This window comes from Salvelinus alpinus, chromosome 26 (assembly GCF_045679555.1).
Source record: "Salvelinus alpinus chromosome 26, SLU_Salpinus.1, whole genome shotgun sequence".
NCBI classification, from domain to species: domain Eukaryota; kingdom Metazoa; phylum Chordata; class Actinopteri; order Salmoniformes; family Salmonidae; genus Salvelinus; species Salvelinus alpinus.
The window spans coordinates 25,776,069-25,802,540 of record NC_092111.1 but is presented as its reverse complement, the minus strand read 5'-3'; the positions used below and the strand labels follow the sequence as shown (position 1 = coordinate 25,802,540).

At 48.1% G+C, this 26,472-nt stretch overlaps 1 protein-coding gene and 1 long non-coding RNA gene across 2 annotated transcripts; one reads left to right on the top strand and one right to left on the bottom strand.

The window, feature by feature from the left end:
* Positions 1 to 298: 298 nt before the first annotated feature.
* On the top strand, positions 299 to 25,675 carry cpne4b (copine IVb). The gene is made up of 18 exons (XM_071368508.1): positions 299 to 644; positions 2,004 to 2,087; positions 2,173 to 2,277; positions 3,096 to 3,275; positions 3,617 to 3,688; positions 3,804 to 3,878; positions 4,894 to 4,977; positions 5,078 to 5,167; positions 5,844 to 5,942; positions 6,316 to 6,402; positions 6,760 to 6,819; positions 16,558 to 16,691; positions 17,709 to 17,763; positions 17,927 to 17,978; positions 18,531 to 18,664; positions 19,144 to 19,313; positions 19,424 to 19,490; positions 20,072 to 25,675. Exons 2-18 carry the CDS (start codon positions 2,022 to 2,024, stop codon positions 20,204 to 20,206), a joined length of 1,665 nt encoding a protein of 554 aa, XP_071224609.1. The 5' UTR covers positions 299 to 644; positions 2,004 to 2,021; the 3' UTR covers positions 20,207 to 25,675.
* Positions 2,218 to 20,412, bottom strand: LOC139555059 (uncharacterized). The gene is made up of 3 exons (XR_011670933.1): positions 20,294 to 20,412; positions 18,557 to 18,659; positions 2,218 to 2,351 (listed from the first exon to the last, which is right to left on the bottom strand). It is a non-coding gene; the product is annotated as an uncharacterized lncRNA (long non-coding RNA).
* Positions 25,676 to 26,472: the final 797 nt, after the last annotated feature.

Sequence of the window (26,472 nt, the reverse complement as noted above, 5' to 3'; positions counted from 1 at the left end):
GCTGGTAAAACATATGATGTGGTATCACATATATTTAGTTCAGATTTGTCTTGCATGCAAAGTTGCATTCGAAAAAGGTGGGACCAAATCTGATGGGGATAACATATGATAATCTAACACAACACAGCAGGATTATTTTGATCTGGATTACATGTTGAATGGATGGGCCAGCTCATCACACAGTAAAGTGCAGTCACTTCTATCCACCACTGGGTCACGCCGTTGTACCGTCACAGTCCTGTACCCCCTGCCTGCTGCTCCCCGTGGCTCTACCACTTGGGAAAGATACTAACTAACTACCGTTAGTTAACCGGCACTGCGCGACCCTCCTCATCATAATTTACTGGGAGGAGACAGAGGGAGGGAGAAAGACAGAAGTAGAGACAGATAAAGAGACAGAGAGAGATGTTCTCTTCATTCATACCGTGAGAACCCTGATGTACTGTATCCCCTGTCTGCGCATGGCTTGAGGTGCAAGGCTCAGTACCTACTGCTTAGCTGACGTACGGAGAGAGGGAAAGAAAGAGAGAGAGAGAAACGGGATGGGTGCAGAGTGTGTGAGGACGGCGAAGTCACTGTGATTCCGCCCAGCAGTGAAGTTTCCTTCATCTCACTGCTCTGCCCATATCTACCTGGTACCTCAGGTGAGTTACTGACTGGAACACTAATAAGGTATGGATGTTCTGGGCACTGGGCTGAGTGTGTGTGTTTGTGTGTGTGTGTGTGGACACCCCCGTGTCCATGTTATAACTTGACAAAGGCTTTGGATGTTTGTTTTTTACATGCAACACACCCTGCTCAATAACATAAGAGTTGTTACGGTATGCTGTGTTATGTTATGGGATTGTAGGTTCAGTGTGTATGTGTGTTTGTGTGGGCGTGCGTGCGTGCGTGCGTGCGTGCCACAGGTGACAGAGAGAGAGTTATGTGGTAGCTTTCTAAGCCTGTGGAGGGATTACTCAGCATGGACCTTCCTGCCCTAATGATTCATTATTCATTATTATTAATGTCATCACTCACACACACACACACACGCACACGCACACGCACACGCACACACACACACACACTGGAATTGTCCCATGTTTCTGAGTCCATCTGAAGGCCAGGGGTCAAGGGCAGTGGATCTCTGATCAGTGATTGGTTCTGATGCTGCCTTTTAAAGTTGTGATTGGACAGAGAGATACTCAGATATAGAATTAATTATCTGTCCATTTGTTATTCCCTACTCTGATTATCTCAGCTAAAAATAATCACCCCAGCATCCACACACACTGAGTGCATGAAATATAGAGGAGGAATAGGACGAGGGAGGAGGGAGAGATAGTGAGAGAGGGGGGGGACGGGAGAGAGACGGAGAGCTGTGGAACAGAACTGGGTCATATTGAGTTTGCTACCAAACTGCAGGCAGTGGCATAAAAAAGAGAGAAAGAGATGGAGAGAGAGAGAGCACATACTATATAATAGTGCAGATTGAAGTTGATGGAGGATTGATCTAGACCACGTGTCAAATTCATTCCACGGAGGGCCAAGTGTCTGCGTGTTTTCTCTCATCCCTTGTACTTGATTGATTAATTAAGGTCACTGAATAGTAAGGAACTCCCCTCACCTGGTTGTCTAGGTATTAATTGAAATGAAAAAACAAAAACCAGCAGACACTAAGCCCTCCATGGAATGAGTTTGACATCCTTGATCTAAACTATAGAATATTAAATGTAGAGGTTATACTAGAATGTTGACTAAACTACACTAGAATGTAGAATATAATGCAGAATAGAATGTAGAATGGTCCAAAAACTGAAACACAGCACTGTGTGTGTGTTTGTCTGTGTGAGTTCTGACCTTGAACATAAGAACTGCTTACTGCTTACTCAGTACCACAGCATCTTCTCATGTTGTAACAGAGGGGTTTGTTTAGGATTGTGTGTTCTCCCTAAAGTGTGTGTGTAATGTATTTTCTCACTTAAGTGTGTGTGTGTGTGTGTGTGTGTGTCTGTCTGCAGGTCCTTCGTGTGTCCAGCATGAGTAACATCTATGAGTCTGCAGAGGCGACCCTTGGCCTGTGCAACTCTTCCTGTCTGACCAAGGTAGCTCATAAACACTTGATTGATTGATTAACAAAATGATTAGTTGACAAATTGATCGATCAAATAATTTATTTATTGATGACAGGTTGAGCTGAGAGTGGCTTGTCGAGGGATCTCAGACCGAGATGCCCTTTCTAAACCAGACCCCTGTGTTGTCCTCAAGATGCAGTCACACGGGCAGTGGTTTGAGGTACTCTCTTCCTCCATCTCTCTCTCTCTCTCGCTCCCTCTCTGCCGTTTCTCTCCCTCTCTGTCTCTCTGCGCCTGACTCGACAAGAAAATAAAAGCTGACTTTTGCCACAGTACACACACACACACACACACACTCTCTCTCTCTCTCTTTCTCTCTTTCTTTCTCTCTCTCTCATTCTCTCTCTTTCTCTCTCGCACTCGTTCAACCCGCATCCACAGAAGTAGTTTCTTTCCTCTGAGAGTTAAAGCTTCTTAGTAAAGACCAGAAGACCAGAAACAAACTCTTTGAGTGGTTTATCAGGAGAATGCAGTTAGATGTCTCTAAATCCTAAACAATCTGCTCCCCGTATGTGGCTGGACTTGTGAAGAAACAAAGGAGAGGTCTATTTTGGTTTAGTTGCAATTTTTTCCCTATGATTAACAATTCAAGAGTTTTGCTGAACAGGCTGACAAAGAGAATTCATAGCTCCAGGCTTTTAGTCTTCTTACTAACTGTTAGGCCTTACTGGTGGATGTGTCTCCAGAGATTCTCACAGTGGGGACCTGAAACGATTGCTGTCCACTGCCATGTGGTGCTGAGCTTGAGAATGATGATGTCGCTGTCCGCTTCAATGGTGCTGAATTGTCAACATTACCGCTTGTTTGTTTACAATAATCACCATTGGATATTTTACTTGTGTGACAACTTTAAAGTGTGTTTGTGTGTATGCGTGTGTGCGTGCATGCCTGCGTGTGTGCCTTTGTGTGTGTGTGTGTGTGTGTGTGTGTGCGTGAGTGTGTGTACGTGCGTGTGTGCGCGTGGGCGTGTGTATGCAGGTGGACCGTACAGAGGTGATCCGTAGCAGTATCAATCCAGTGTTTTCCAAGGTGTTCCTGGTTGACTTCTACTTTGAGGAGGTTCAGCGTCTTCGCTATGAGCTACATGACATCAGCTCAGCTCACAATGGACTCAGAGACACAGACTTCCTCGGAGCTATGGAGTGCACGTTGGGACAAGTGAGTGAATGTGAGGATAGGTGAGTGCACGTGAGGACAGGTAAATGCACATGAGGACAGGTGTGTGCACGTGAGGACAGGTAAATACACGTGAGGACAGGTGATACACGTGAGGACAGGTGTGTGCAGGTGAGGACAGGTAAATACACATTGGGACAGGTGTGTGCATGTGAGGACAAAGGGAAAGATTAGTGCGGAATCTGCTATAACCGTTTTCTACCTGTCTGCATGTCTGTCTGTCTTTCTGTGTGTGTGTGTGTGTGTGTGTGTGTGTGTGTGTGTGTGTGTGTGTGTGTGTGTGTGTGTGTGTGTGTGTGTGTGTGTGTGTGTGTGTGTTGCAGATCGTGTCCCAGAGGAAACTGTCCAAAGCGTTACTTAAACAGGGAAACACTACCAGCAAGTCCTCCATCACAGTACGAAGCTCTCACGCACACATACACACACGTGCACACGCACACACACACAAACAAACAGACGATACAAGTTCAGATGATGATGATGATGATGATGATGGCATTTCCGCTCTAGGTAACATCAGAGGAGTTATCAGGTAATGATGACTACGTAGAACTCTGCTTCAGCGCTCGCAAACTAGACGACAAGGTGACTATGTGTGTGTGTGTGTGTGTGTGTGTGTGTGTGTGTGTGTGTGTGTGTGTGTGTGTGTGTGTGTGTGTGTGTGTGTGTGTGCGTGCGTGCGTGCGTGCGTGTACACATACAAAATGCAGTGGGTTTAATAATTAGTACATGTCTTCAGAGATGAAAGAAAGAGTATAATACTGAGGGAAAAGCGGAAGGAAGCGGAAGGAAAGGGGAAGGAAAGGGGAAGGTGGAGGAGGGGATGAGAAGAGAAAGAAGAGAAGTGGAGGAGGAGAGAAGGTGAAGAAGAGGAGGAGAGGAGGGTGAGAATTAGGAGATAAGGTAGAGAAGAGGAGAAGAGAAGAGGAGAGGAAGGGGAGAGGAGGGGGAGAAGAGGAGGAGATAAGGTGGAGAAGAGGAGGAGATAAGGTGGAGAGAAGGTGGAGAAGAGGAGGAGAGCAGGTGGAGAAGTGGAGCAGAGGAGGGGGAGAAGAGGAGGAGATAAGGTGGAGAAGAGGAGGAGAGAAGGTGGAGAAGAGGAGGAGAGAAGGTGGAGAAGAGAAGGTGGAGAAGAGGAGGAGAGGAGGGGGAGTAGAGGAGGAGAGAAGGTGGAGAAGAGGAGGAGAAAAGGTGGAGAAGAGGAGGAGAGGAGGGGGAGTAGAGGAGGAGAGAAGGTGGAGAAGAGGAGGAGAGAAGGTGGAGAAGAGGAGGAGAGAAGGTGGAGAAGAGGTGGAGAGGTGGAGAAGAGGAGGAGAGGAGGGGGAGAGGAGGTGGAGAAGAGGAGAGAATGTGGAGAAGGGGAGGAGAGGAGGGGGAGAAGAGGAGGAAAGGAGAAGATGAAGAGTGATTATTCCTTAGCTTATTATTCCTTAGCTTCCTTAAAGACAATGATGCACTCATGACTGTAATTCGCTTTGGATAAAAACGTCTGCTAAATGGCATACATATTTAAATGAAATAAAAAATATAAAGTAGAGGAATAAACTGACCATCAAACAATAAGCTGATCATCAAACAAGATGTCTTTGTTTTTCTGTAGGATTTCTTCAGTAAATCAGATCCGTTTTTGGAAATCTTCAGAATAAATGACGATGGCAGCGGATCACTAGTTCACAGAACTGAGGTAAGTCACACACGCACGCACGCACGCATGCACGCACGCACGCACACACGGTATGAGCACAGATTATGATAATGACGTGTGTGTGTGTGTGTGTTGTCAGACGGTGATGAACGACCTCAGCCCGGTGTGGAAGTCATTCAAGGTCTCTCTCAACACACTATGTAGCGGAGACCATGACCGCCAACTAAAGGTAAGATCACAACTATAACCTAACCATAATGTCTTCTAACCTAACCATAATCAAACCAAATAGGTATTTTGGTGAACGACATGCATGTGATGATTATAAGTAATCTTGCCTACGACTTGAAGATTTGTGTTACCTCCCCAAAATAATGCCCAGGCTAGCTGAGCATCGTGTGTGGTGGGACTCTGATTCTAAACGTTATTGTCTTCATGAATAAACATGAGGTCATTCATTATTCACTACCCTCTTAACTCTACGTGGCTCTTGTCAGCCCTGTTAGTGGGGAACACACACACACACAGTTACCTGTTTATAGACTCTCTGAGTAGAACAGAGGGACTGAGTTAGGCTAGATCTGAATCAGTGATCAGTTAGCACAAACAGAAGAAAATGCTTTAAAACAGAAGAGATACTACAAATATGATGACAAATTTTGTTTCTCTGTTTGGAAATGTTTTCATTTTGCTACGTTGTGCCCCACTGAACACGTCTCAGCTTCCAACCATCGCTGTCTAATGACTATTCCCAACCACAAAGTGTGCACACACACACTCTCTCTCTCTCTACAGCTGAGTCCTTCTCAGCATCTCCAGATTAATATTTCACGGCCCCCCACCGAAACCAGCCATCAATCATTCAGCATGGCATTTCCGTGTGTGTGTGCGTGTGTGTTTTTCAGTGCACAGTGTATGATTGGGACTCCAATGGGAAGCACGACTTCATTGGAGAGTTCCAGACCACCTATAAGGAGATACGCACAGACCTGGAAGGGAGACAGGTACACCCTAACCCAAACCTTACTCTAACCCAACCCTAAAACCTAACCCTAACCCAATCCTAAAACCTAACCCTAACCCAATCCTAAAACCTAACCCTAACCTAACCCTAACCCAATCCTAAAACCTAACCCAACCCAAAAACCTAACTCAACCCCAACCCAACCCTAAAACCTAACCCAACCCTAACCCTAGCCCAATCTTAAAACCTAACCCAACCCTAACTTTAACCCTTAACCTAACCCAACCTTAACCCAACCTAAACTTAATCTGACCCTTAATGAGAAAATGTTACAGCTAAAAATGAATGATTTACTTTAATATGGCAAAAAAATGAATACTTGCATTTGCACGTGGGTGTGCGTGTACGTGTAGATGCAATGGGACTGTATAAACCCTAAGTACCAGGTGAAGAAGAAAAACTACAGAAACTCTGGTGTCGTCGTCCTCAACCACTGTAAGGTAACACTCCTCCTTCCTATCACTCTCTCTTTATCCATATTGTTTAGAATATTATTGAAATAGTATTGAAATAGTATTGAATAGCATTGAAACACTGATAAAGCTGTTATGAATGCCCTTGTACAGTAAGCAAGTAAAGTGTTACTCTGCTATTTATATTAATAGCGGTATACTCGTGTTATTTCTACATGCACTTTATAGATGTATTCACACACACACACACACACACACACACACACACACACACACACACACACACACACACACACACACACACACACACACACACACACACACACACACACACACACACACACACACACACACTTCCTTTAACTGTGTTCCTTCTAATGACAGATCATCAAGATGTATTCTTTCCTGGACTACATCATGGGAGGCTGTCAGATCCAGTTCACAGTAAGTGTGTGTGCATGATGGTTATCTGGGGTGTGTGTGTGTGTATGATGGTTATCTGGGGGTGTGTGTGTGTATGATGGTTATCTGGGGGGGGGGGGGGGGGGTGGCCATGTAGGTGTGTGTGTGTGGTTGTGTGTGCATGATGGTTATCTGGGGTGTGTGTGTGTATGTGTGGCCGTGTGGGTGTGTGTGTGGTTGTGCGTGTATGTGTGGTTGTGCAGGCACACACACTAGCTGGGATCTTTCAATGTTGACTGTACTATACTGACTCTGTTTTACAAATCTTTCATTGAGAGTATTTTAACTTTTTGTATTGTTTGTTGGTTTGGCAATGCCACTGTCAGCCAGAGAAATATGCTGAGAAGGATTATCACCACAGCAAGCAAGGTACTTGGAGTCAAACAGACAGGTCTGGATGAGATCTTTAAGGTCAGGGCCCTCCGCAAGGCTCACAAAATAATTTTAGACCCAAGCCCCCCCCCCTGTACCCGGACTTTGAGCTACTCCCCTCTGGGCGCAGGTATAGGGCACCCCTCGGCAGGAAAAACAGAACTAGACAATAATTTGTGCCAGGTGTGAGATCCCTCCTAAATAGCTGGGGCTAATGTTCCTATCGACTCAGTAAGGCCAGCAGGCTAATGTTCCTGTCGACTCAGTAAGGCCAGCAGGCTAATGTTCCTGTCGACCCAGTAAGGCCAGCAGGCTGATGTTCCTGTCGACCCAGTAAGGCCAGCAGGCTAATGTTCCTGTCGACTCAGTAAGGCCAGCAGGCTAATGTTCCTGTCGACCCAGTAAGGCCAGCAGGCTAATGTTCCTGTCGACCCAGTAAGGCCAGCAGGCTAATGTTCCTATCGACTCAGTAAGGCCAGCAGGCTAATGTTCCTGTCGACCCAGTAAGGCCAGCAGGCTAATGTTCCTGTCCACCCAGTAAGACCAGCAGGCTAATTTTCCTATCGACCCAGTAAGGCCAGCAGGCTAATGTTCCTGTCGACCCAGTAAGGCCAGCAGGCTAATGTTCCTATCCACCCAGTAAGGCCAGCAGGCTAATGTTCCTATCCACCCAGTAAGGCCAGCAGGCTGATGTTCCTATCGACCCAGTAAGGCCAGCAGGCTAATGTTCCTGTCGACCCAGTAAGGCCAGCAGGCTGATGTTCCTATCCACCCAGTAAGGCCAGCAGGCTAATGTTCCTGTCGACCCAGTAAGGCCAGCAGGCTAATGTTCCTGTCGACTCAGTAAGGCCAGCAGGCTAATGTTCCTGTCGACCCAGTAAGGCCAGCAGGCTAATGTTCCTGTCGACCCAGTAAGGCCAGCAGGCTAATGTTCCTGTCGACCCAGTAAGGCCAGCAGGCTGATGTTCCTATCCACCCAGTAAGGCCAGCAGGCTAATGTTCCTGTCGACCCAGTAAGGCCAGCAGGCTAATGTTCCTGTCGACCCAGTAAGGCCAGCAGGCTAATGTTCCTGTCGACCCAGTAAGGCCAGCAGGCTAATGTTCCTGTCGACCCAGTAAGGCCAGCAGGCTAATGTTCCTGTCGACCCAGTAAGGCCAGCAGGCTAATGTTCCTGTCGACTCAGTAAGGCCAGCAGGCTAATGTTCCTGTCGACCCAGTAAGGCCAGCAGGCTGATGTTCCTATCCACCCAGTAAGGCCAGCAGGCTAATGTTCCTGTCGACCCAGTAAGGCCAGCAGGCTAATGTTCCTGTCGACCCAGTAAGGCCAGCAGGCTAATGTTCCTGTCGACTCAGTAAGGCCAGCAGGCTAATGTTCCTGTCGACCCAGTAAGGCCAGCAGGCTAATGTTCCTGTCGACCCAGTAAGGCCAGCAGGCTAATGTTCCTGTCGACCCAGTAAGGCCAGCAGGCTGATGTTTCTATCCACCCAGTAAGGCCAGCAGGCTAATGTTCCTGTCGACCCAGTAAGGCCAGCAGGCTAATGTTCCTGTCGACTCAGTAAGGCCAGCAGGCTAATGTTCCTATCGACTCAGTAAGGCCAGCAGGCTAATGTTCCTGTCGACCCAGTAAGGCCAGCAGGCTAATGTTCCTGTCGACCCAGTAAGGCCAGCAGGCTAATGTTCCTGTCGACCCTGTAAGGCCAGCAGGCTGATGTTCCTGTCGACTCAGTAAGGCCAGCAGGCTAATGTTCCTGTCGACCCAGTAAGGCCAGCAGGCTAATGTTCCTGTCCACCCAGTAAGGCCAGCAGGCTAATGTTCCTGTCGACCCAGTAAGGCCAGCAGGCTAATGTTCCTGTCGACCCAGTAAGGCCAGCAGGCTAATGTTCCTGTCGACCCAGTAAGGCCAGCAGGCTAATGTTCCTGTCGACCCAGTAAGGCCAGCAGGCTGATGTTCCTGTCGACTCAGTAAGGCCAGCAGGCTAATGTTCCTGTCGACCCAGTAAGGCCAGCAGGCTAATGTTCCTGTCGACCCAGTAAGGCCAGCAGGCTAATGTTCCTGTCGACCCAGTAAGGCCAGCAGGCTAATGTTCCTGTCGACCCAGTAAGGCCAGCAGGCTAATGTTCCTGTCGACCCAGTAAGGCCAGCAGGCTAATGTTCCTGTCGACCCGGTAAGGCCAGCAGGCTAATGTTCCTGTCGACCCAGTAAGGCCAGCAGGCTAATGTTCCTATCGACTCGGTAAGGCCAGCAGGCTAATGTTCCTGTCGACCCAGTAAGGCCAGCAGGCTAATGTTCCTGTCCACCCAGTAAGACCAGCAGGCTAATGTTCCTATCGACCCAGTAAGGCCAGCAGGCTAATGTTCCTGTCGACCCAGTAAGGCCAGCAGGCTAATGTTCCTATCCACCCAGTAAGGCCAGCAGGCTAATGTTCCTATCCACCCAGTAAGGCCAGCAGGCTGATGTTCCTATCGACCCAGTAAGGCCAGCAGGCTAATGTTCCTGTCGACCCAGTAAGGCCAGCAGGCTGATGTTCCTATCCACCCAGTAAGGCCAGCAGGCTAATGTTCCTGTCGACCCAGTAAGGCCAGCAGGCTGATGTTCCTATCGACCCAGTAAGGCCAGCAGGCTAATGTTCCTGTCGACCCAGTAAGGCCAGCAGGCTGATGTTCCTGTCTACCCAGTAAGGCCAGCAGGCTAATGTTCCTGTCGACACAGTAAGACCAGCAGGCTAATGTTCCTGTCGACCCAGTAAGGCCAGCAGGCTAATGTTCCTGTCGACCCAGTAAGGCCAGCAGGCTAATGTTCCTGTCGACCCAGTAAGGCCAGCAGGCTAATGTTCCTGTCGACCCAGTAAGGCCAGCAGGCTGATGTTCCTATCCACCCAGTAAGGCCAGCAGGCTAATGTTCCTGTCGACTCAGTAAGGCCAGCAGGCTAATGTTCCTGTCGACCCAGCAAGGCCAGCAGGCTAATGTTCCTGTCGACTCAGTAAGGCCAGCAGGCTAATGTTCCTGTCGACCCAGTAAGGCCAGCAGGCTAATGTTCCTGTCGACCCAGTAAGGCCAGCAGGCTAATGTTCCTATCAACTCAGTAAGGCCAGCAGGCTAATGTTCCTATCCACCCAGTAAGGCCAGCAGGCTAATGTTCCTGTCGACCCAGTAAGGCCAGCAGGCTAATGTTTCTGTCCACCCAGTAAGACCAGCAGGCTAATGTTCCTATCGACCCAGTAAGGCCAGCAGGCTAATGTACCTGTCGACCCAGTAAGGCCAGCAGGCTAATGTTCCTATCCACCCAGTAAGGCCAGCAGGCTAATGTTCCTATCCACCCAGTAAGGCCAGCAGGCTGATGTTCCTGTCGACCCAGTAAGGCCAGCAGGCTAATGTTCCTGTCGACCCAGTAAGGCCAGCAGGCTAATGTTCCTGTCGACCCTGTAAGGCCAGCAGGCTGATGTTCCTGTCGACTCAGTAAGGCCAGCAGGCTAATGTTCCTGTCGACCCAGTAAGGCCAGCAGGCTAATGTTCCTGTCCACCCAGTAAGGCCAGCAGGCTAATGTTCCTGTCGACCCAGTAAGGCCAGCAGGCTAATGTTCCTGTCGACCCAGTAAGGCCAGCAGGCTAATGTTCCTGTCGACCCAGTAAGGCCAGCAGGCTAATGTTCCTGTCGACCCAGTAAGGCCAGCAGGCTGATGTTCCTGTCGACTCAGTAAGGCCAGCAGGCTAATGTTCCTGTCGACCCAGTAAGGCCAGCAGGCTAATGTTCCTGTCGACCCAGTAAGGCCAGCAGGCTAATGTTCCTGTCGACCCAGTAAGGCCAGCAGGCTAATGTTCCTGTCGACCCAGTAAGGCCAGCAGGCTAATGTTCCTGTCGACCCAGTAAGGCCAGCAGGCTAATGTTCCTGTCGACCCGGTAAGGCCAGCAGGCTAATGTTCCTGTCGACCCAGTAAGGCCAGCAGGCTAATGTTCCTATCGACTCGGTAAGGCCAGCAGGCTAATGTTCCTGTCGACCCAGTAAGGCCAGCAGGCTAATGTTCCTGTCCACCCAGTAAGACCAGCAGGCTAATGTTCCTATCGACCCAGTAAGGCCAGCAGGCTAATGTTCCTGTCGACCCAGTAAGGCCAGCAGGCTAATGTTCCTATCCACCCAGTAAGGCCAGCAGGCTAATGTTCCTATCCACCCAGTAAGGCCAGCAGGCTGATGTTCCTATCGACCCAGTAAGGCCAGCAGGCTAATGTTCCTGTCGACCCAGTAAGGCCAGCAGGCTGATGTTCCTATCCACCCAGTAAGGCCAGCAGGCTAATGTTCCTGTCGACCCAGTAAGGCCAGCAGGCTGATGTTCCTATCGACCCAGTAAGGCCAGCAGGCTAATGTTCCTGTCGACCCAGTAAGGCCAGCAGGCTGATGTTCCTGTCTACCCAGTAAGGCCAGCAGGCTAATGTTCCTGTCGACACAGTAAGACCAGCAGGCTAATGTTCCTGTCGACCCAGTAAGGCCAGCAGGCTAATGTTCCTGTCGACCCAGTAAGGCCAGCAGGCTAATGTTCCTGTCGACCCAGTAAGGCCAGCAGGCTAATGTTCCTGTCGACCCAGTAAGGCCAGCAGGCTGATGTTCCTATCCACCCAGTAAGGCCAGCAGGCTAATGTTCCTGTCGACTCAGTAAGGCCAGCAGGCTAATGTTCCTGTCGACCCAGCAAGGCCAGCAGGCTAATGTTCCTGTCGACTCAGTAAGGCCAGCAGGCTAATGTTCCTGTCGACCCAGTAAGGCCAGCAGGCTAATGTTCCTGTCGACCCAGTAAGGCCAGCAGGCTAATGTTCCTATCAACTCAGTAAGGCCAGCAGGCTAATGTTCCTATCCACCCAGTAAGGCCAGCAGGCTAATGTTCCTGTCGACCCAGTAAGGCCAGCAGGCTAATGTTTCTGTCCACCCAGTAAGACCAGCAGGCTAATGTTCCTATCGACCCAGTAAGGCCAGCAGGCTAATGTACCTGTCGACCCAGTAAGGCCAGCAGGCTAATGTTCCTATCCACCCAGTAAGGCCAGCAGGCTAATGTTCCTATCCACCCAGTAAGGCCAGCAGGCTGATGTTCCTATCGACCCAGTAAGGCCAGCAGGCTAATGTTCCTGTCGACCCAATAAGGCCAGCAGGCTGATGTTCCTATCCACCCAGTAAGGCCAGCAGGCTAATGTTCCTGTCGACCCAGTAAGGCCAGCAGACTAATGTTCCTGTCGACTCAGTAAGGCCAGCAGGCTAATGTTCCTGTCGACCCAGTAAGGCCAGCAGGCTAATGTTCCTGTCGACCCAGTAAGGCCAGCAGGCTAATGTTCCTGTCGACCCAGTAAGGCCAGCAGGCTAATGTTCCTATCAACTCAGTAAGGCCAGCAGGCTAATGTTCCTATCCACCCAGTAAGGCCAGCAGGCTAATGTTCCTGTCGACCCAGTAAGGCCAGCAGGCTAATGTTTCTGTCCACCCAGTAAGACCAGCAGGCTAATGTTCCTATCGACCCAGTAAGGCCAGCAGGCTAATGTTCCTGTCGACCCAGTAAGGCCAGCAGGCTAATGTTCCTATCCACCCAGTAAGGCCAGCAGGCTAATGTTCCTATCCACCCAGTAAGGCCAGCAGGCTGATGTTCCTATCGACCCAGTAAGGCCAGCAGGCTAATGTTCCTGTCGACCCAATAAGGCCAGCAGGCTGATGTTCCTATCCACCCAGTAAGGCCAGCAGGCTAATGTTCCTGTCGACCCAGTAAGGCCAGCAGACTAATGTTCCTGTCGACTCAGTAAGGCCAGCAGGCTAATGTTCCTGTCGACCCAGTAAGGCCAGCAGGCTAATGTTCCTGTCGACCCAGTAAGGCCAGCAGGCTGATGTTCCTATCCACCCAGTAAGGCCAGCAGGCTAATGTTCCTATCGACCCAGTAAGGCCAGCAGGCTAATGTTCCTGTCGACCCAGTAAGGCCAGCAGGCTAATGTTCCTGTCGACCCAGTAAGGCCAGCAGGCTAATGTTCCTGTCCACCCAGTAAGGCCAGCAGGCTAATGTTCCTGTCGACCCAGTAAGGCCAGCAGGCGAATGTTCCTGTCGACCCAGTAAGGCCAGCAGGCTAATGTTCCTATCCACCCAGTAAGGCCAGCAGGCTAATGTTCCTGTCGACCCAGTAAGGCCAGCAGGCTAATGTTCCTGTCGACCCAGTAAGGCCAGCAGGCTAATGTTCCTGTCGACCCAGTAAGGCCAGCAGGCTGATGTTCCTGTCGACTCAGTAAGGCCAGCAGGCTAATGTTCCTGTCGACCCAGTAAGGCCAGCATGCTAATGTTCCTGTCGACCCAGTAAGGCCAGCAGGCTAATGTTCCTGTCGACCCAGTAAGGCCAGCAGGCTAATGTTCCTGTCGATCCAGTAAGGCCAGCAGGCTAATGTTCCTGTCGACTCAGTAAGGCCAGCAGGCTAATGTTCCTGTCGATCCAGTAAGGCCAGCAGGCTAATGTTCCTGTCGACCCAGTAAGGCCAGCAGGCTAATGTTCCTATCGACTCGGTAAGGCCAGCAGGCTAATGTTCCTGTCGACCCAGTAAGGCCAGCAGGCTAATGTTCCTGTCCACCCAGTAAGACCAGCAGGCTAATGTTCCTATCGACCCAGTAAGGCCAGCAGGCTAATGTTCCTGTCGACCCAGTAAGGCCAGCAGGCTAATGTTCCTATCCACCCAGTAAGGCCAGCAGGCTAATGTTCCTATCCACCCAGTAAGGCCAGCAGGCTGATGTTCCTATCGACCCAGTAAGGCCAGCAGGCTAATGTTCCTGTCGACCCAGTAAGGCCAGCAGGCTGATGTTCCTATCCACCCAGTAAGGCCAGCAGGCTAATGTTCCTGTCGACCCAGTAAGGCCAGCAGGCTGATGTTCCTATCGACCCAGTAAGGCCAGCAGGCTAATGTTCCTGTCGACCCAGTAAGGCCAGCAGGCTGATGTTCCTGTCTACCCAGTAAGGCCAGCAGGCTAATGTTCCTGTCGACACAGTAAGACCAGCAGGCTAATGTTCCTGTCGACCCAGTAAGGCCAGCAGGCTAATGTTCCTGTCGACCCAGTAAGGCCAGCAGGCTAATGTTCCTGTCGACCCAGTAAGGCCAGCAGGCTAATGTTCCTGTCGACCCAGTAAGGCCAGCAGGCTGATGTTCCTATCCACCCAGTAAGGCCAGCAGGCTAATGTTCCTGTCGACTCAGTAAGGCCAGCAGGCTAATGTTCCTGTCGACCCAGCAAGGCCAGCAGGCTAATGTTCCTGTCGACTCAGTAAGGCCAGCAGGCTAATGTTCCTGTCGACCCAGTAAGGCCAGCAGGCTAATGTTCCTGTCGACCCAGTAAGGCCAGCAGGCTAATGTTCCTATCAACTCAGTAAGGCCAGCAGGCTAATGTTCCTATCCACCCAGTAAGGCCAGCAGGCTAATGTTCCTGTCGACCCAGTAAGGCCAGCAGGCTAATGTTTCTGTCCACCCAGTAAGACCAGCAGGCTAATGTTCCTATCGACCCAGTAAGGCCAGCAGGCTAATGTACCTGTCGACCCAGTAAGGCCAGCAGGCTAATGTTCCTATCCACCCAGTAAGGCCAGCAGGCTAATGTTCCTATCCACCCAGTAAGGCCAGCAGGCTGATGTTCCTATCGACCCAGTAAGGCCAGCAGGCTAATGTTCCTGTCGACCCAATAAGGCCAGCAGGCTGATGTTCCTATCCACCCAGTAAGGCCAGCAGGCTAATGTTCCTGTCGACCCAGTAAGGCCAGCAGACTAATGTTCCTGTCGACTCAGTAAGGCCAGCAGGCTAATGTTCCTGTCGACCCAGTAAGGCCAGCAGGCTAATGTTCCTGTCGACCCAGTAAGGCCAGCAGGCTAATGTTCCTGTCGACCCAGTAAGGCCAGCAGGCTAATGTTCCTATCAACTCAGTAAGGCCAGCAGGCTAATGTTCCTATCCACCCAGTAAGGCCAGCAGGCTAATGTTCCTGTCGACCCAGTAAGGCCAGCAGGCTAATGTTTCTGTCCACCCAGTAAGACCAGCAGGCTAATGTTCCTATCGACCCAGTAAGGCCAGCAGGCTAATGTTCCTGTCGACCCAGTAAGGCCAGCAGGCTAATGTTCCTATCCACCCAGTAAGGCCAGCAGGCTAATGTTCCTATCCACCCAGTAAGGCCAGCAGGCTGATGTTCCTATCGACCCAGTAAGGCCAGCAGGCTAATGTTCCTGTCGACCCAATAAGGCCAGCAGGCTGATGTTCCTATCCACCCAGTAAGGCCAGCAGGCTAATGTTCCTGTCGACCCAGTAAGGCCAGCAGACTAATGTTCCTGTCGACTCAGTAAGGCCAGCAGGCTAATGTTCCTGTCGACCCAGTAAGGCCAGCAGGCTAATGTTCCTGTCGACCCAGTAAGGCCAGCAGGCTGATGTTCCTATCCACCCAGTAAGGCCAGCAGGCTAATGTTCCTATCGACCCAGTAAGGCCAGCAGGCTAATGTTCCTGTCGACCCAGTAAGGCCAGCAGGCTAATGTTCCTGTCGACCCAGTAAGGCCAGCAGGCTAATGTTCCTGTCCACCCAGTAAGGCCAGCAGGCTAATGTTCCTGTCGACCCAGTAAGGCCAGCAGGCGAATGTTCCTGTCGACCCAGTAAGGCCAGCAGGCTAATGTTCCTATCCACCCAGTAAGGCCAGCAGGCACATGTTCCTGTCGACCCAGTAAGGCCAGCAGGCTGATGTTCCTGTCGACTCAGTAAGGCCAGCAGGCTAATGTTCCTGTCGATCCAGTAAGGCCAGCAGGCTAATGTTCCTGTCGACTCAGTAAGGCCAGCAGGCTAATGTTCCTGTCGATCCAGTAAGGCCAGCAGGCTAATGTTCCTGTCGACCCAGTAAGGCCAGCAGGCAAATGTTCCTGTCGACCCAGTAAGGCCAGCAGGCTGATGTTCCTGTCGACTCAGTAAGGCCAGCAGGCTAATGTTCCTGTCGACCCAGTAAGGCCAGCAGGCTAATGTTCCTGTCGACCCAGTAAGGCCAGCAGGCTAATGTTCCTGTCGACCCAGTAAGGCCAGCAGGCTAATGTTCCTGTCGGACCAGTAAGGCCAGCAGGCTAATGTTCCTGTCGACTCAGTAAGGCCAGCAGGCTAGTCTTTTTTTATTGGTATGTAACTGTTATGAAAGTTGTATTGTCAATTTGTTTTGTATTTAAACGTCACTTTAAACGTGTACATGACACTGCAACGAAATGTCCCCATGTGGACAATAAAGTCAGTAAAGTAAAGTGTGTGGTTGAATGCAGCCAGATATTGTCTGATTTATCTCCTTATGAAATGGCCATGTCATCATCACCTTTATATTGTGTGTGTATCCCAGGTGGCCATAGACTTTACAGCATCAAACGGAGACCCTGGGAACAGCTGTTCTCTCCACTACATCCATCCGTACCAGCCCAATGAGTACCTGAAAGCCCTGGTGGCTGTGGGAGAAATATGTCAAGACTACGACAGGTAACTTATCAATTATCTATATTATCAATAACCTAATCAATGAGCTGTAATAGGACAATCGTGATGATTGCATCTAGCATGTTTAGTTTGGGCAAACAGTTCCACATTGCGTCATATTAGTATTTTGTGAATCTCTCTCTCTCTGTCTGTCTCTATTTCTCTCTCTCCATCTCCTCTCTCTCTGTCTGTCTCTATTTCTCTCTCTCCATCTCCTCTCTCTCTGTCTGTCTCTATTTCTCTCTCTCCATCTCCTCTCTCTCTGTCTGTCTCTATTTCTCTCTCTCCATCTCTCTCTCTCTCTCTGTCTGTCTCTATTTCTCTCTCTCCATCTCCTCTCTCTCTGTCTGTCTCTATTTCTCTCTCTCCATCTCCTCTCTCTCTGTCTGTCTCTATTTCTCTCTCTCCATCTCCTCTCTCTCTGTCTGTCTCTATTTCTCTCTCTCCATCTCCTCTCTCTCTGTCTGTCTCTATTTCTCTCTCTCCATCTCCTCTCTCTCTGTCTGTCTCTATTTCTCTCTCTCCATCTCCTCTCTCTCTGTCTGTCTCTATTTCTCTCTCTCCATCTCCTCTCTCTCTGTCTGTCTCTATTTCTCTCTCTCCATCTCCTCTCTCTCTGTCTGTCTCTATTTCTCTCTCTCCATCTCCTCTCTCTCTGTCTGTCTCTATTTCTCTCTCTCCATCTCCTCTCTCTCTGTCTGTCTCTATTTCTCTCTCTCCATCTCCTCTCTCTCTGTCTGTCTCTATTTCTCTCTCTCCATCTCCTCTCTCTCTGTCTGTCTCTATTTCTCTCTCTCCATCTCCTCTCTCTCTGTCTGTCTCTATTTCTCTCTCTCCATCTCCTCTCTCTCTGTCTGTCTCTATTTCTCTCTCTCCATCTCCTCTCTCTCTGTCTGTCTGTCTCTATTTCTCTCTCTCCATCTCCTCTCTCTCTGTCTGTCTCTATTTCTCTCTCTCCATCTCCTCTCTCTCTGTCTGTCTCTATTTCTCTCTCTCCATCTCCTCTCTCTCGCTCTCTAGTGACAAGATGTTTCCAGTTTTTGGGTTTGGAGCTCAGATCCCACCTGACTTCAAGGTTAGAGATATTCAATCAAAGTGGATCTGGAGATGTCTGGGGAGTGCTGTTGTGGAGTCATCTAGTTGATCTTCAAAACGGTGTGACCATGCTAGAAAATATCCCACTATGTTGTGAGGTGTGTGTCTGTGTGTGTGTAAACTCCCCTCTCACACATTCTCAGGTGTCACACGATTTTGCCGTGAACTTTGATGAAGACAATCCGGAATGTCCCGGTGAGCATCACGCCTGTCACACCTCTAACACACACACACACAGACACACACACACACACACACACACACAGTACACAGCTGGTATTGGTGGGAGATGGTATTTTTAACTGAGCCTCTAAAACACTAATCTGAATGTGTGAAATGAGCCTCCATACACACTTTAGACACCTGGCTTGGTGGAATGTGTGTGTGTGTGTATCTGTGTGTGCGTGGTTGCGTGAGTGAGTGTGTGTGTGTGTGTGTGTGTGTGTGTGTGTGTGTGTGTGTGTGTGTGTGTGTGTGTGTGTGTGTGTGTGTGTGTGTGTGTGTGTGTATCTGTGTGTGCGTGGTTGCGTGAGTGTGTGTGTGAGTGTGTGTGTGAGCCTAAATCTTAAATACACCAACTGTGTGTTATCTACAAAGACAGGTTTCCTTGATCAGTAGAAGAGAAGGAGAATGTTTGAGCTACTTCACCACTGTGGAGTTGGAGAAATCACATGTTTCTTTTTTAACTGTGTGTTTGTGTGGGTGTGTGTGCGCGCACGTGTGTGTGTGTGTGGGTGTGTGTTTCAGGTATCCAGGGTGTGGTAGAAGCCTACCAGGGCTGTCTTCCTAAGATCCAGCTGTACGGACCGACCAACATCGCTCCCATCATACAGAAAGTTGCTTCTTCTGCCTCAGAGGAGATGCACACCATGGAAGCTATGGTAAGACAGAGATCAGTGATCATTCATCATTTTGTATAAACTTTACACACACATTACCCAGATAAACGGCTCCTTTCTTTTGACCAATCAAAACATCTGCTGGCTGAATATAATATTTTGAATATTTTTGTTCTGAACCTGTCGGCTGACTAAACACTACATTTGAACCATTGCCTCCTTCATTCTCTCTTCCGCCTCTCTCTCTCTCTCTCTCTCTCTCTCTCTCTCTCTCTCTCTCTCTCTCTCTCTCTCTCTCTCTCTCTCTCTCTCTCGCTCCCTCTCTCTCGCTCCCTCTCTCTCTCTCGCTCGCTCCCTCTCTCTCTCTCTCTCCCTCTCTCTCTCTCTCTCTCTCTCTCTCTCTCTCTCTCTCTCTCGCTCCCTCTCTCTCTCTCTCTCTCGCTCCCTCTCTCTCTCACTCCCTCTCTCTCTCACTCCCTCTCTCTCTCACTCCCTCTCTCTCTCTCTTTTCTCCTCTCTAGGAGTATTTCATCCTGTTGATCCTAACAGATGGAGTGATAACAGATATGGCTGACACTAGAGAAGCTATAGTACATGCTTCCCACCTACCCATGTCTGTCATCATAGTAGGAGTGGGAAACGCTGACTTCAGTGACATGCAGATGCTGGACGGAGACGATGGAATACTCAGGTTAGTCTGTTATACCTCTCTGCATGTCTGTCTGTCGGTCTCTTTAATAAGAACATTTATGATGTTCATGTAATAACTCATAATTATATAATAGAGTCATGTTTTTTCAGGTCCCCAAAAGGAGAACCTGTTCTCAGAGACATTGTCCAGTTTGTTCCCTTCAAAGACTTCAAACACGTAAGTCTGTGTGTGTGTCTGTGCATGCATGCGTGTGTGTGTGTGTGTGTATGAATAACGAGCAGTGACGTGGTCTAGCTGCGCTGGTCAAAACAAATTTATCCATTGGCTATGCGTGTGTGTGTGTATCTGTGTGTGTCCATGCATGTGTTTGTCTCTGTGTTTGTCTCTGTGTGTGTCTGTCTGTGTGTGCATGTGTATGTGCGTGCCCATGTGTGTGAGTGTATTTGCATGTGTGTGTCATGATGTATTTCAATTTTGACAGGCGGAGAAAGCAAATAATTACTTCACATGCTCCAAGCAGAACAGAAATAGAGAGACAGAATAGGGAGAAGAGAGAGGAAGGGGAGCAGGAGAGAGAGGGAGGGAGGGAGAGAGAAGGGAGAGAGAGAGAAACAGACAAAGGGGTTGGTGTAATCACTGTACAGTTTAAATAACAGACAGCAAAAGTCTTTGAGTAGTCAGTGCACTCGCAAGTGTGTGTATAATATCTGTGTTTGTGTGCGTGTGTGAGGTTGTATAACTTGTGTGTGTAAACGTGTGTAATGTGTGTGTGTGTTGGTGTGTGTGTGTCTCCCCAGGCATCCCCGGCTGCGCTAGCTAAGAGTGTGCTAGCAGAGGTGCCCAATCAGGTGGTGGATTACTACAATGCCAAAGGAATCCATCCCAAATGTCTGTCTGACTACGACGAATCTACCAGACCCTTCAGCCCCTGACCACACACATACACACGTATTAATCACACACACATTAAACACACACACATACACACACGTTATAAACACAAACTAATACATACTCACCCATACACACACCCTGCATACAGTAGTGTAGCTCAGAGAAGTAGTTTGGTGGGTTTAACTATCAATCAATCAAATGTGTTTAGAAAGGCTGGAACCTAGGAAGAAACCTGGAGAGGAACCAGGCTATGAGGGGTGGCCAGTCCTCTTCTGGCTGTGCCGGGTAGAGAGGAAGCAGGTTATGAGGGGTGGCCAGTCCTCTTCTGGCTGTGCGGGTGGAGATTATAACGATCATTCAGAGTATCTCTACCGCTCCTGCTGTCTCTAGAGAGTTGAAAACAGCAGGTCTGGGACAAGGTGGCACGTCTGGTGAACAGGTCAGGGTTCCATAGCCGCAGGCAGAACAGTTGAAACTGGAGCAGCAGCACAACAAGGTGGACTGGGAACAGCAAGGAGTCATCAGGCCAGGTAGTCCTGAGGCAGGAGAGGGAGAAGGAGAGGGAGAGGGAGAGAAAGAGAGAGAATTAGAGAGAGCATACTTAAATTCACACAGGACACCAGATAAGACAGGAGAAATACTCCAGATATAACAGACTGACCCTAGCCCCCTGACACATAAACTATTGCAGCATAAATAATGGAGGCTGAGACAGGAAGGGTCAGGAGACACTGTGGCCCCGTTCGACAATACCCCCAGACAGGGCCAAACAGGTAGGATATAACCCCACCCCTCTTTGCCAAAGCACAGCCCCCACACCACTAGAGGGATATCTTCAACCACCAAATTACTATCCTGAGACAAGACCGAGTATAGCCCATGAAGATCTGTCCCACGCCACAACCCAAGGGGGGGCACCAACCCGGACAGGAAGATCACGTCAGTGACTAAACCCACTCAAGTGACGCACCCCTCCTAGGGACAGCATGGAAAAGCACCAGTAAGCCAGTGACTCAGCCCCTGTAATAGGGTTTGAGGCAGTGAATCCCAGTGGAGAGCGGGGAACCGGCCAGGCAGAGACAGCAAGGGCGGTTCGTTGCTCCAGTGCCTTTCCTTTCACCTTCACACTCCTGGGCCAGACTACACTCAATCATAGGACCTACTGAAGAGATGAGTCTTCAATAAAGACTTAAAGGTCGAGACCGAAAGCCCTGCCTCCAGCTGTTTGCTTAGAAATTCTAGGGACAGTAAGAAAGCCTGCGTCTTGTGTCGGTATGTACGGCAGGACCAAATCGGAAAGATAGGTTGGAGCAAGCCCATGTAATGCTTTGTAGGTTAGCAGTAAAACCTTGAAATCAGCCCTTGCCTTCACAGGAAGCCAGTGTAGAGAGGCTAGCACTGGAGTAATATGATCACATTTTTTGTTTTCTAGTCAATTCTAGCAGCCGTGTTTAGTGCTAACTGAAGTTTTTTTAGTGCTTTATCCGGGTAGCCGGAGAGTAGAGCATTGCAGTAATCTAACCTAGAAGTGACAAAAGCATGGATACATTTTTCTGCATAATTTTTGGACAGAAAGTTTCTGATTTTTGCAATGTTGCGTAGATGTAAAAAAGCTGTCCTTGCAACAGTGTCACGATCGTCGTAAGAAGCGGACCAAAGCGCAGCGTGGTTTGAATACATTCTTGTATATTTAATGAAGAACACTTAAACAAAAACAACAAAACGAATAAGATGAACGTGACCGCTATATAAACACTGTGCTAACATGCAACATAACATAGACAATCACCCACAAACCCCAACAGAAAACAGGCTACCTAAATATGGTTCCCAATCAGAGACAATGAATGACAGCTGCCTCTGATTGAGAACCATATCAGGCCAAACGAGAAAACCCCACATAGAAACAGACAACATAGATAATACCCACCCAACTCACGTCCTGACCAACTAAATAAAGACTAAACAAAGGAAATAAGGTCAGAAACGTGACAAACAGTCTTGATATGTTCGTCAAAAGAGAGATCAGGGTCCAGAGTAACGCCAAGGTCCTTCACAGTTTTATTTGAGACGAATGTACAACCATCAAGATTAATTGTCATATTCAACAGAAGATCTCTTTGTTTCTTGGGACCTAGAACTAGCATATCTGTTTTGTCCGAGTTTAAAAGTAGAACATTTGCTGCCATCCACTTCCTTATGTCTGAAACACAGGCTTCCAGGGAGGGCAATTTTGGGGCTTCACCATGTTTCATCAAAATGTACAGCTGTGTGTCGTCCGCATAGCAGTGAAAGTTAACATTATGTTTCCGAATGATATCACCAAGAGGTAAAATATATAGTGAAAACAATAGTGGTCCTAAAACGGAGCCTTGAGGAACACCGACATTTACAGTTGATTTGTCAGAGGACAAACCATCTACAGAGACAAACTGATATCTTTCCAACAGATAAGATCTAAACCAGGCCAGAACTTGTCCGTGTAGACCAATTTGGGTTTCCAATCTCTCCAAAAGAATGTGGTGATCGATGGTATCAAAAGCAGCACTAACACTAAGGTCTAGGAGCACAAGGACAGATGCAGAGCCTCGGTCTGACGCCATTAAAAGGTAATTTACCACCTTTACAAGTGCAGTCTCAGTGCTGTGATGGGGTCTAAAACCAGACTGAAGCTTTTCGTATACATTGTTTGTCTTCAGGAAGGCAGTGAGTTTCTGCGTAACAGCTTTTTCTAAAATGTTTGAGAGGAATGGGAGATTCTATATTGGCCAATAGTTTTTTTTATTTCATGGTCAAGGTTTGGCTTTTTCAGGAGAGGCTTTATTACTGCCACCTTTAGTGAGTTTGGTACATATCCTGTGGATAGAGAGACATTTATTATGTTCAACATAGGAGGGCCAAGCACAGGAAGCAGCTCTTTCAGTAGTTTAGTTGGAATAAGGTCCAGTATGCAGCTTGAAGGTTTAGAGGCCATGATTATTTTCATCAATGTGTCAAGAGATATAGCATTAAAAAACGTGTGTGTCTCCCTTGATCCTAGGTCCTGGCAGAGTTGTGCAGACTCAGGACAACTGAGCTTTGGAGGAATACACAGATTTAAAGAGGAGTCCGTAATTTGCTTCCTAATGATCATGATCTTTTCGTCAAAGAAGATCATGAATTTATCACTGCTGAAGTGAAAGCCTCTCTTGGGGAATGCTGCTTTTTAGTTAACTTCGCGACCGTATCAAAAATACATTTTGGATTGTTCTTATTTTCCTCAATTAACTTGGAAAAATAGGATTATCAAGCAGCAGTGAGGGCTCTTCGAAACTGCACGGTACTGTCTTTCCAAGCTAGTCGGAAGACTTCCAGTTTGCTGTAGCGCCATTTCCGTTCCAATTTTCTGGAAGAATGCTTCAGAGCTCGGGTATTTTCTGTATACCAGGGAGCTAGTTTCTTATGACAAATGTTTTTTGTTTTTAGGGATGCGACTGCATCTAGGGTATTACGCAAGGTTGAATTGAGTTCCTCAGTTAGGTGGTTATCTGATTTTTGTACTCTGACGTCCTTGGGTAGGTAGAGGGATTCTGGAAGGGCATCTAGGAATCTTTGGGTTGTCTGAGAATTTATGGCAGGGCTTTTGATGATCCTTGGTTGGGGTCTGAGCAGATTATTTGTTGCGATTGCAAACGTAATAAAATGGTGGTCCGATAGTCCAGGATTATGAGTAAAAACATTAAGATCCACAACATTTATTCCACGGGACAAAACTAGGTACAGAATATGACTGTGGCAGTGAGTAGGTCCGGACAAAACCCGATGATGGCTCCGAAAGCCTTTTGGAGTGGGTCTGTGGACTTTTCCATGTGAATATTAAAATGTTGAATATTGTCTGCCATGACTACAAGGTAGGAATTCAGGGAACTCAGTCAGGCACACTGTATATGGCCCAGGAGGCCTGTAAACAGTAGCTATAAAAAGTGACTGAGTAGGCTGCATAGATTACATGACTAGAAGCTCATAAGAGGAAAACGCAGTCTTTTTTTTTTTGTAAATTGAAATTTGCTATCGTGAATGTTAGCAACACCTCCGCCTTTGCGGGATGCGCTGGGGATATGGTCACTAGTGTAACCAGGAGGTGAGGCCTCATTTAACACAGTAAATCCATCAGGCTTAAGCCATGTTTCAGTCAGGCCAATCACATCAAGATTATGATCAGTGATTAGTTAATTGACTATAACTACCTTGGAAGTGAGGGATCTAATATTAAGTAGCCCTATTTTGAGATGTGAGATATCACAATCTCTTTCAATAATGACAGGAATGGAGGAGGTCTTTATTCCAGTGAGATTGCTAAGGTGAACACTGCCATGTTTAGTTTTGCCCAACCTAGGTCGAGGCACAGACACGGTCTCAATGGGGATAGCTGAGCTGACTACACTGACTGTGCTAGTGGCAGACTCCACTAAACTGGCAGGCTGGCTAACAGCCTGCTGCCTGGCCTGCACCCTATCTCATTGTGGAGCTAGGGGAGTTAGAGCCCTGCCTATGTTCATAGATAAGATGAGAGCACCCCTCCAGCTAGGATGGAGTCCGTCACTCCTCAGCAGGCCAGGCTTGGTCCTGTTTGTGGGTGAGTCCCAGAAAGAGGGCCAATTATCTACAAATTCTATCTTTTGGGAGGAGCAGAAAACGGTTTTCAACCAGCGATTGAGTTGTGAGACGCTGCAGAGCTCATCACTCCCCCTAACTGGGAGGGGGCCAGAGACAATTACTCGATGCCGACACATCTTTCTAGCTGATTTACACGCTGAAGCTATGTTGCGCTTGGTGACCTCTGACTGTTTCATCCTAACATCGTTGGTGCTGAAGTGGATAACAATATCCATATACTCTCTACACTCGCCAGTTTTAGCCTTAGCCAGCATCATCTTCAGATTAGCCTTAACGTCGGTAGCCCTGCCCCCTGGTAAACAGTGTATGATCGCTGGATGATTCGTTTTAAGTCTAATACTGCGGGTAATGGAGTCGCCAATGACTATGGTTTTCAATTTGTCAGAGCTAATGGTGGGAGGCTTCGGCGTCTCAGACCCGTAACGGGAGGAGGAGAGACAAGAGAAGACTCGGCCTCAGACTCCAACCCCGTTGCTTAATGGGGAGAACCGGTTGAAAGTTTCTGTAGGCTGAATGAGCGACACCGGTTGAGCATTCCTACAGCATTTCCCTCCAGAAGCCATGAGAAAATTGTCCGGCTGTGGGGACTGTGCGAGGGGATTTATACTACTATCTGTACTTATTGGTGGCACAGACGCTGTTTCATCCTTTCCTACACTTAAATTACCCTTGCCTAACGATTGCGTCTGGGGCTTGCAGCACAGCTATCCTCGCCATAAGGTGATCGTTCTCCTGTATATTATGAGTACAACGACTGCAATTAGAAGGCATAATGTTAATGTTAATACTTAGCTTCGGCTGGTGGAGGTCCTGACGAAGCACGTCCGGGATGAAAAAGTTGAATGAATAAAGTTGAGTGAGGAAAAAAAAAAAACGGTAATTAAAAAGTAAAAACTGTAAAGTTGGCAGGTAGCAAAGTAAGGTTAGCAACAAACTGCACAGCAGCACGTTAACAAGTCACAAGTTGTGACCGGAAATTACGTCATAGTGTATTACATAGTGTATTACTGCATGCTAGCCCAATGAGTTTTATATCTTACATTATATCACATAGTCTGTGTGTATATACATAACAACAAACATACACACAAACATATACACTTGTTGACACACACACACACACCTTTTAAAGGTGACTTTTAAGATTTGAACATTATTACATACAGCATAGGCTAAATAGAGATTAGTAAGAGACTTACCTTATAATAACATACAGTATTACTCCATTGTCTAGGGTTTTGGTAACATAGAAGACTTTGTAAACAAATAATGTATAGCTTCAAATCATGTTTAGAGTGATGTTGCTGTCATGGAATGTAATTCCTTCAGCACTAATGATATATTTCATATAGAATGAAATGCTATTTGCATGTAAAAATGTAATTGGATGAATGTTCTCTGTTGTTTACGTTGGTGGCCCACTCTTTGATGGTATGCACATCTTACAGAGTGTGGCTTTTAAGGGGTTAGGGTTGTATACTGTAAGCTGTGTTATATACTTCCTTTTCTACAGGTTTGTTGAGAGTTTGCTAAATAAATAGATCATTACAATTGTACTAATTTCATAACCTTTGTTACTTGTAAGGCATTTGAGTGAACAGCTATGTGTGTGTGTGTGTGTGTGTGTGTGTGTGTGTGTGTGTGTGTG

Coding starts and splice junctions, on each gene's coding strand:
- cpne4b (XM_071368508.1), top strand. CDS start 2,022: ATGAGTAACATCTATGAGTCTGCAGAGGCGACCCTTGGCCTGTGCAAC. Junction 6,820..16,557: donor GCTGTCAGATCCAGTTCACA/GTAAGTGTGTGT, acceptor TGTGTATCCCAG/GTGGCCATAGACTTTACAGC. Junction 17,764..17,926: donor AGATCCCACCTGACTTCAAG/GTTAGAGATATT, acceptor ACACATTCTCAG/GTGTCACACGATTTTGCCGT.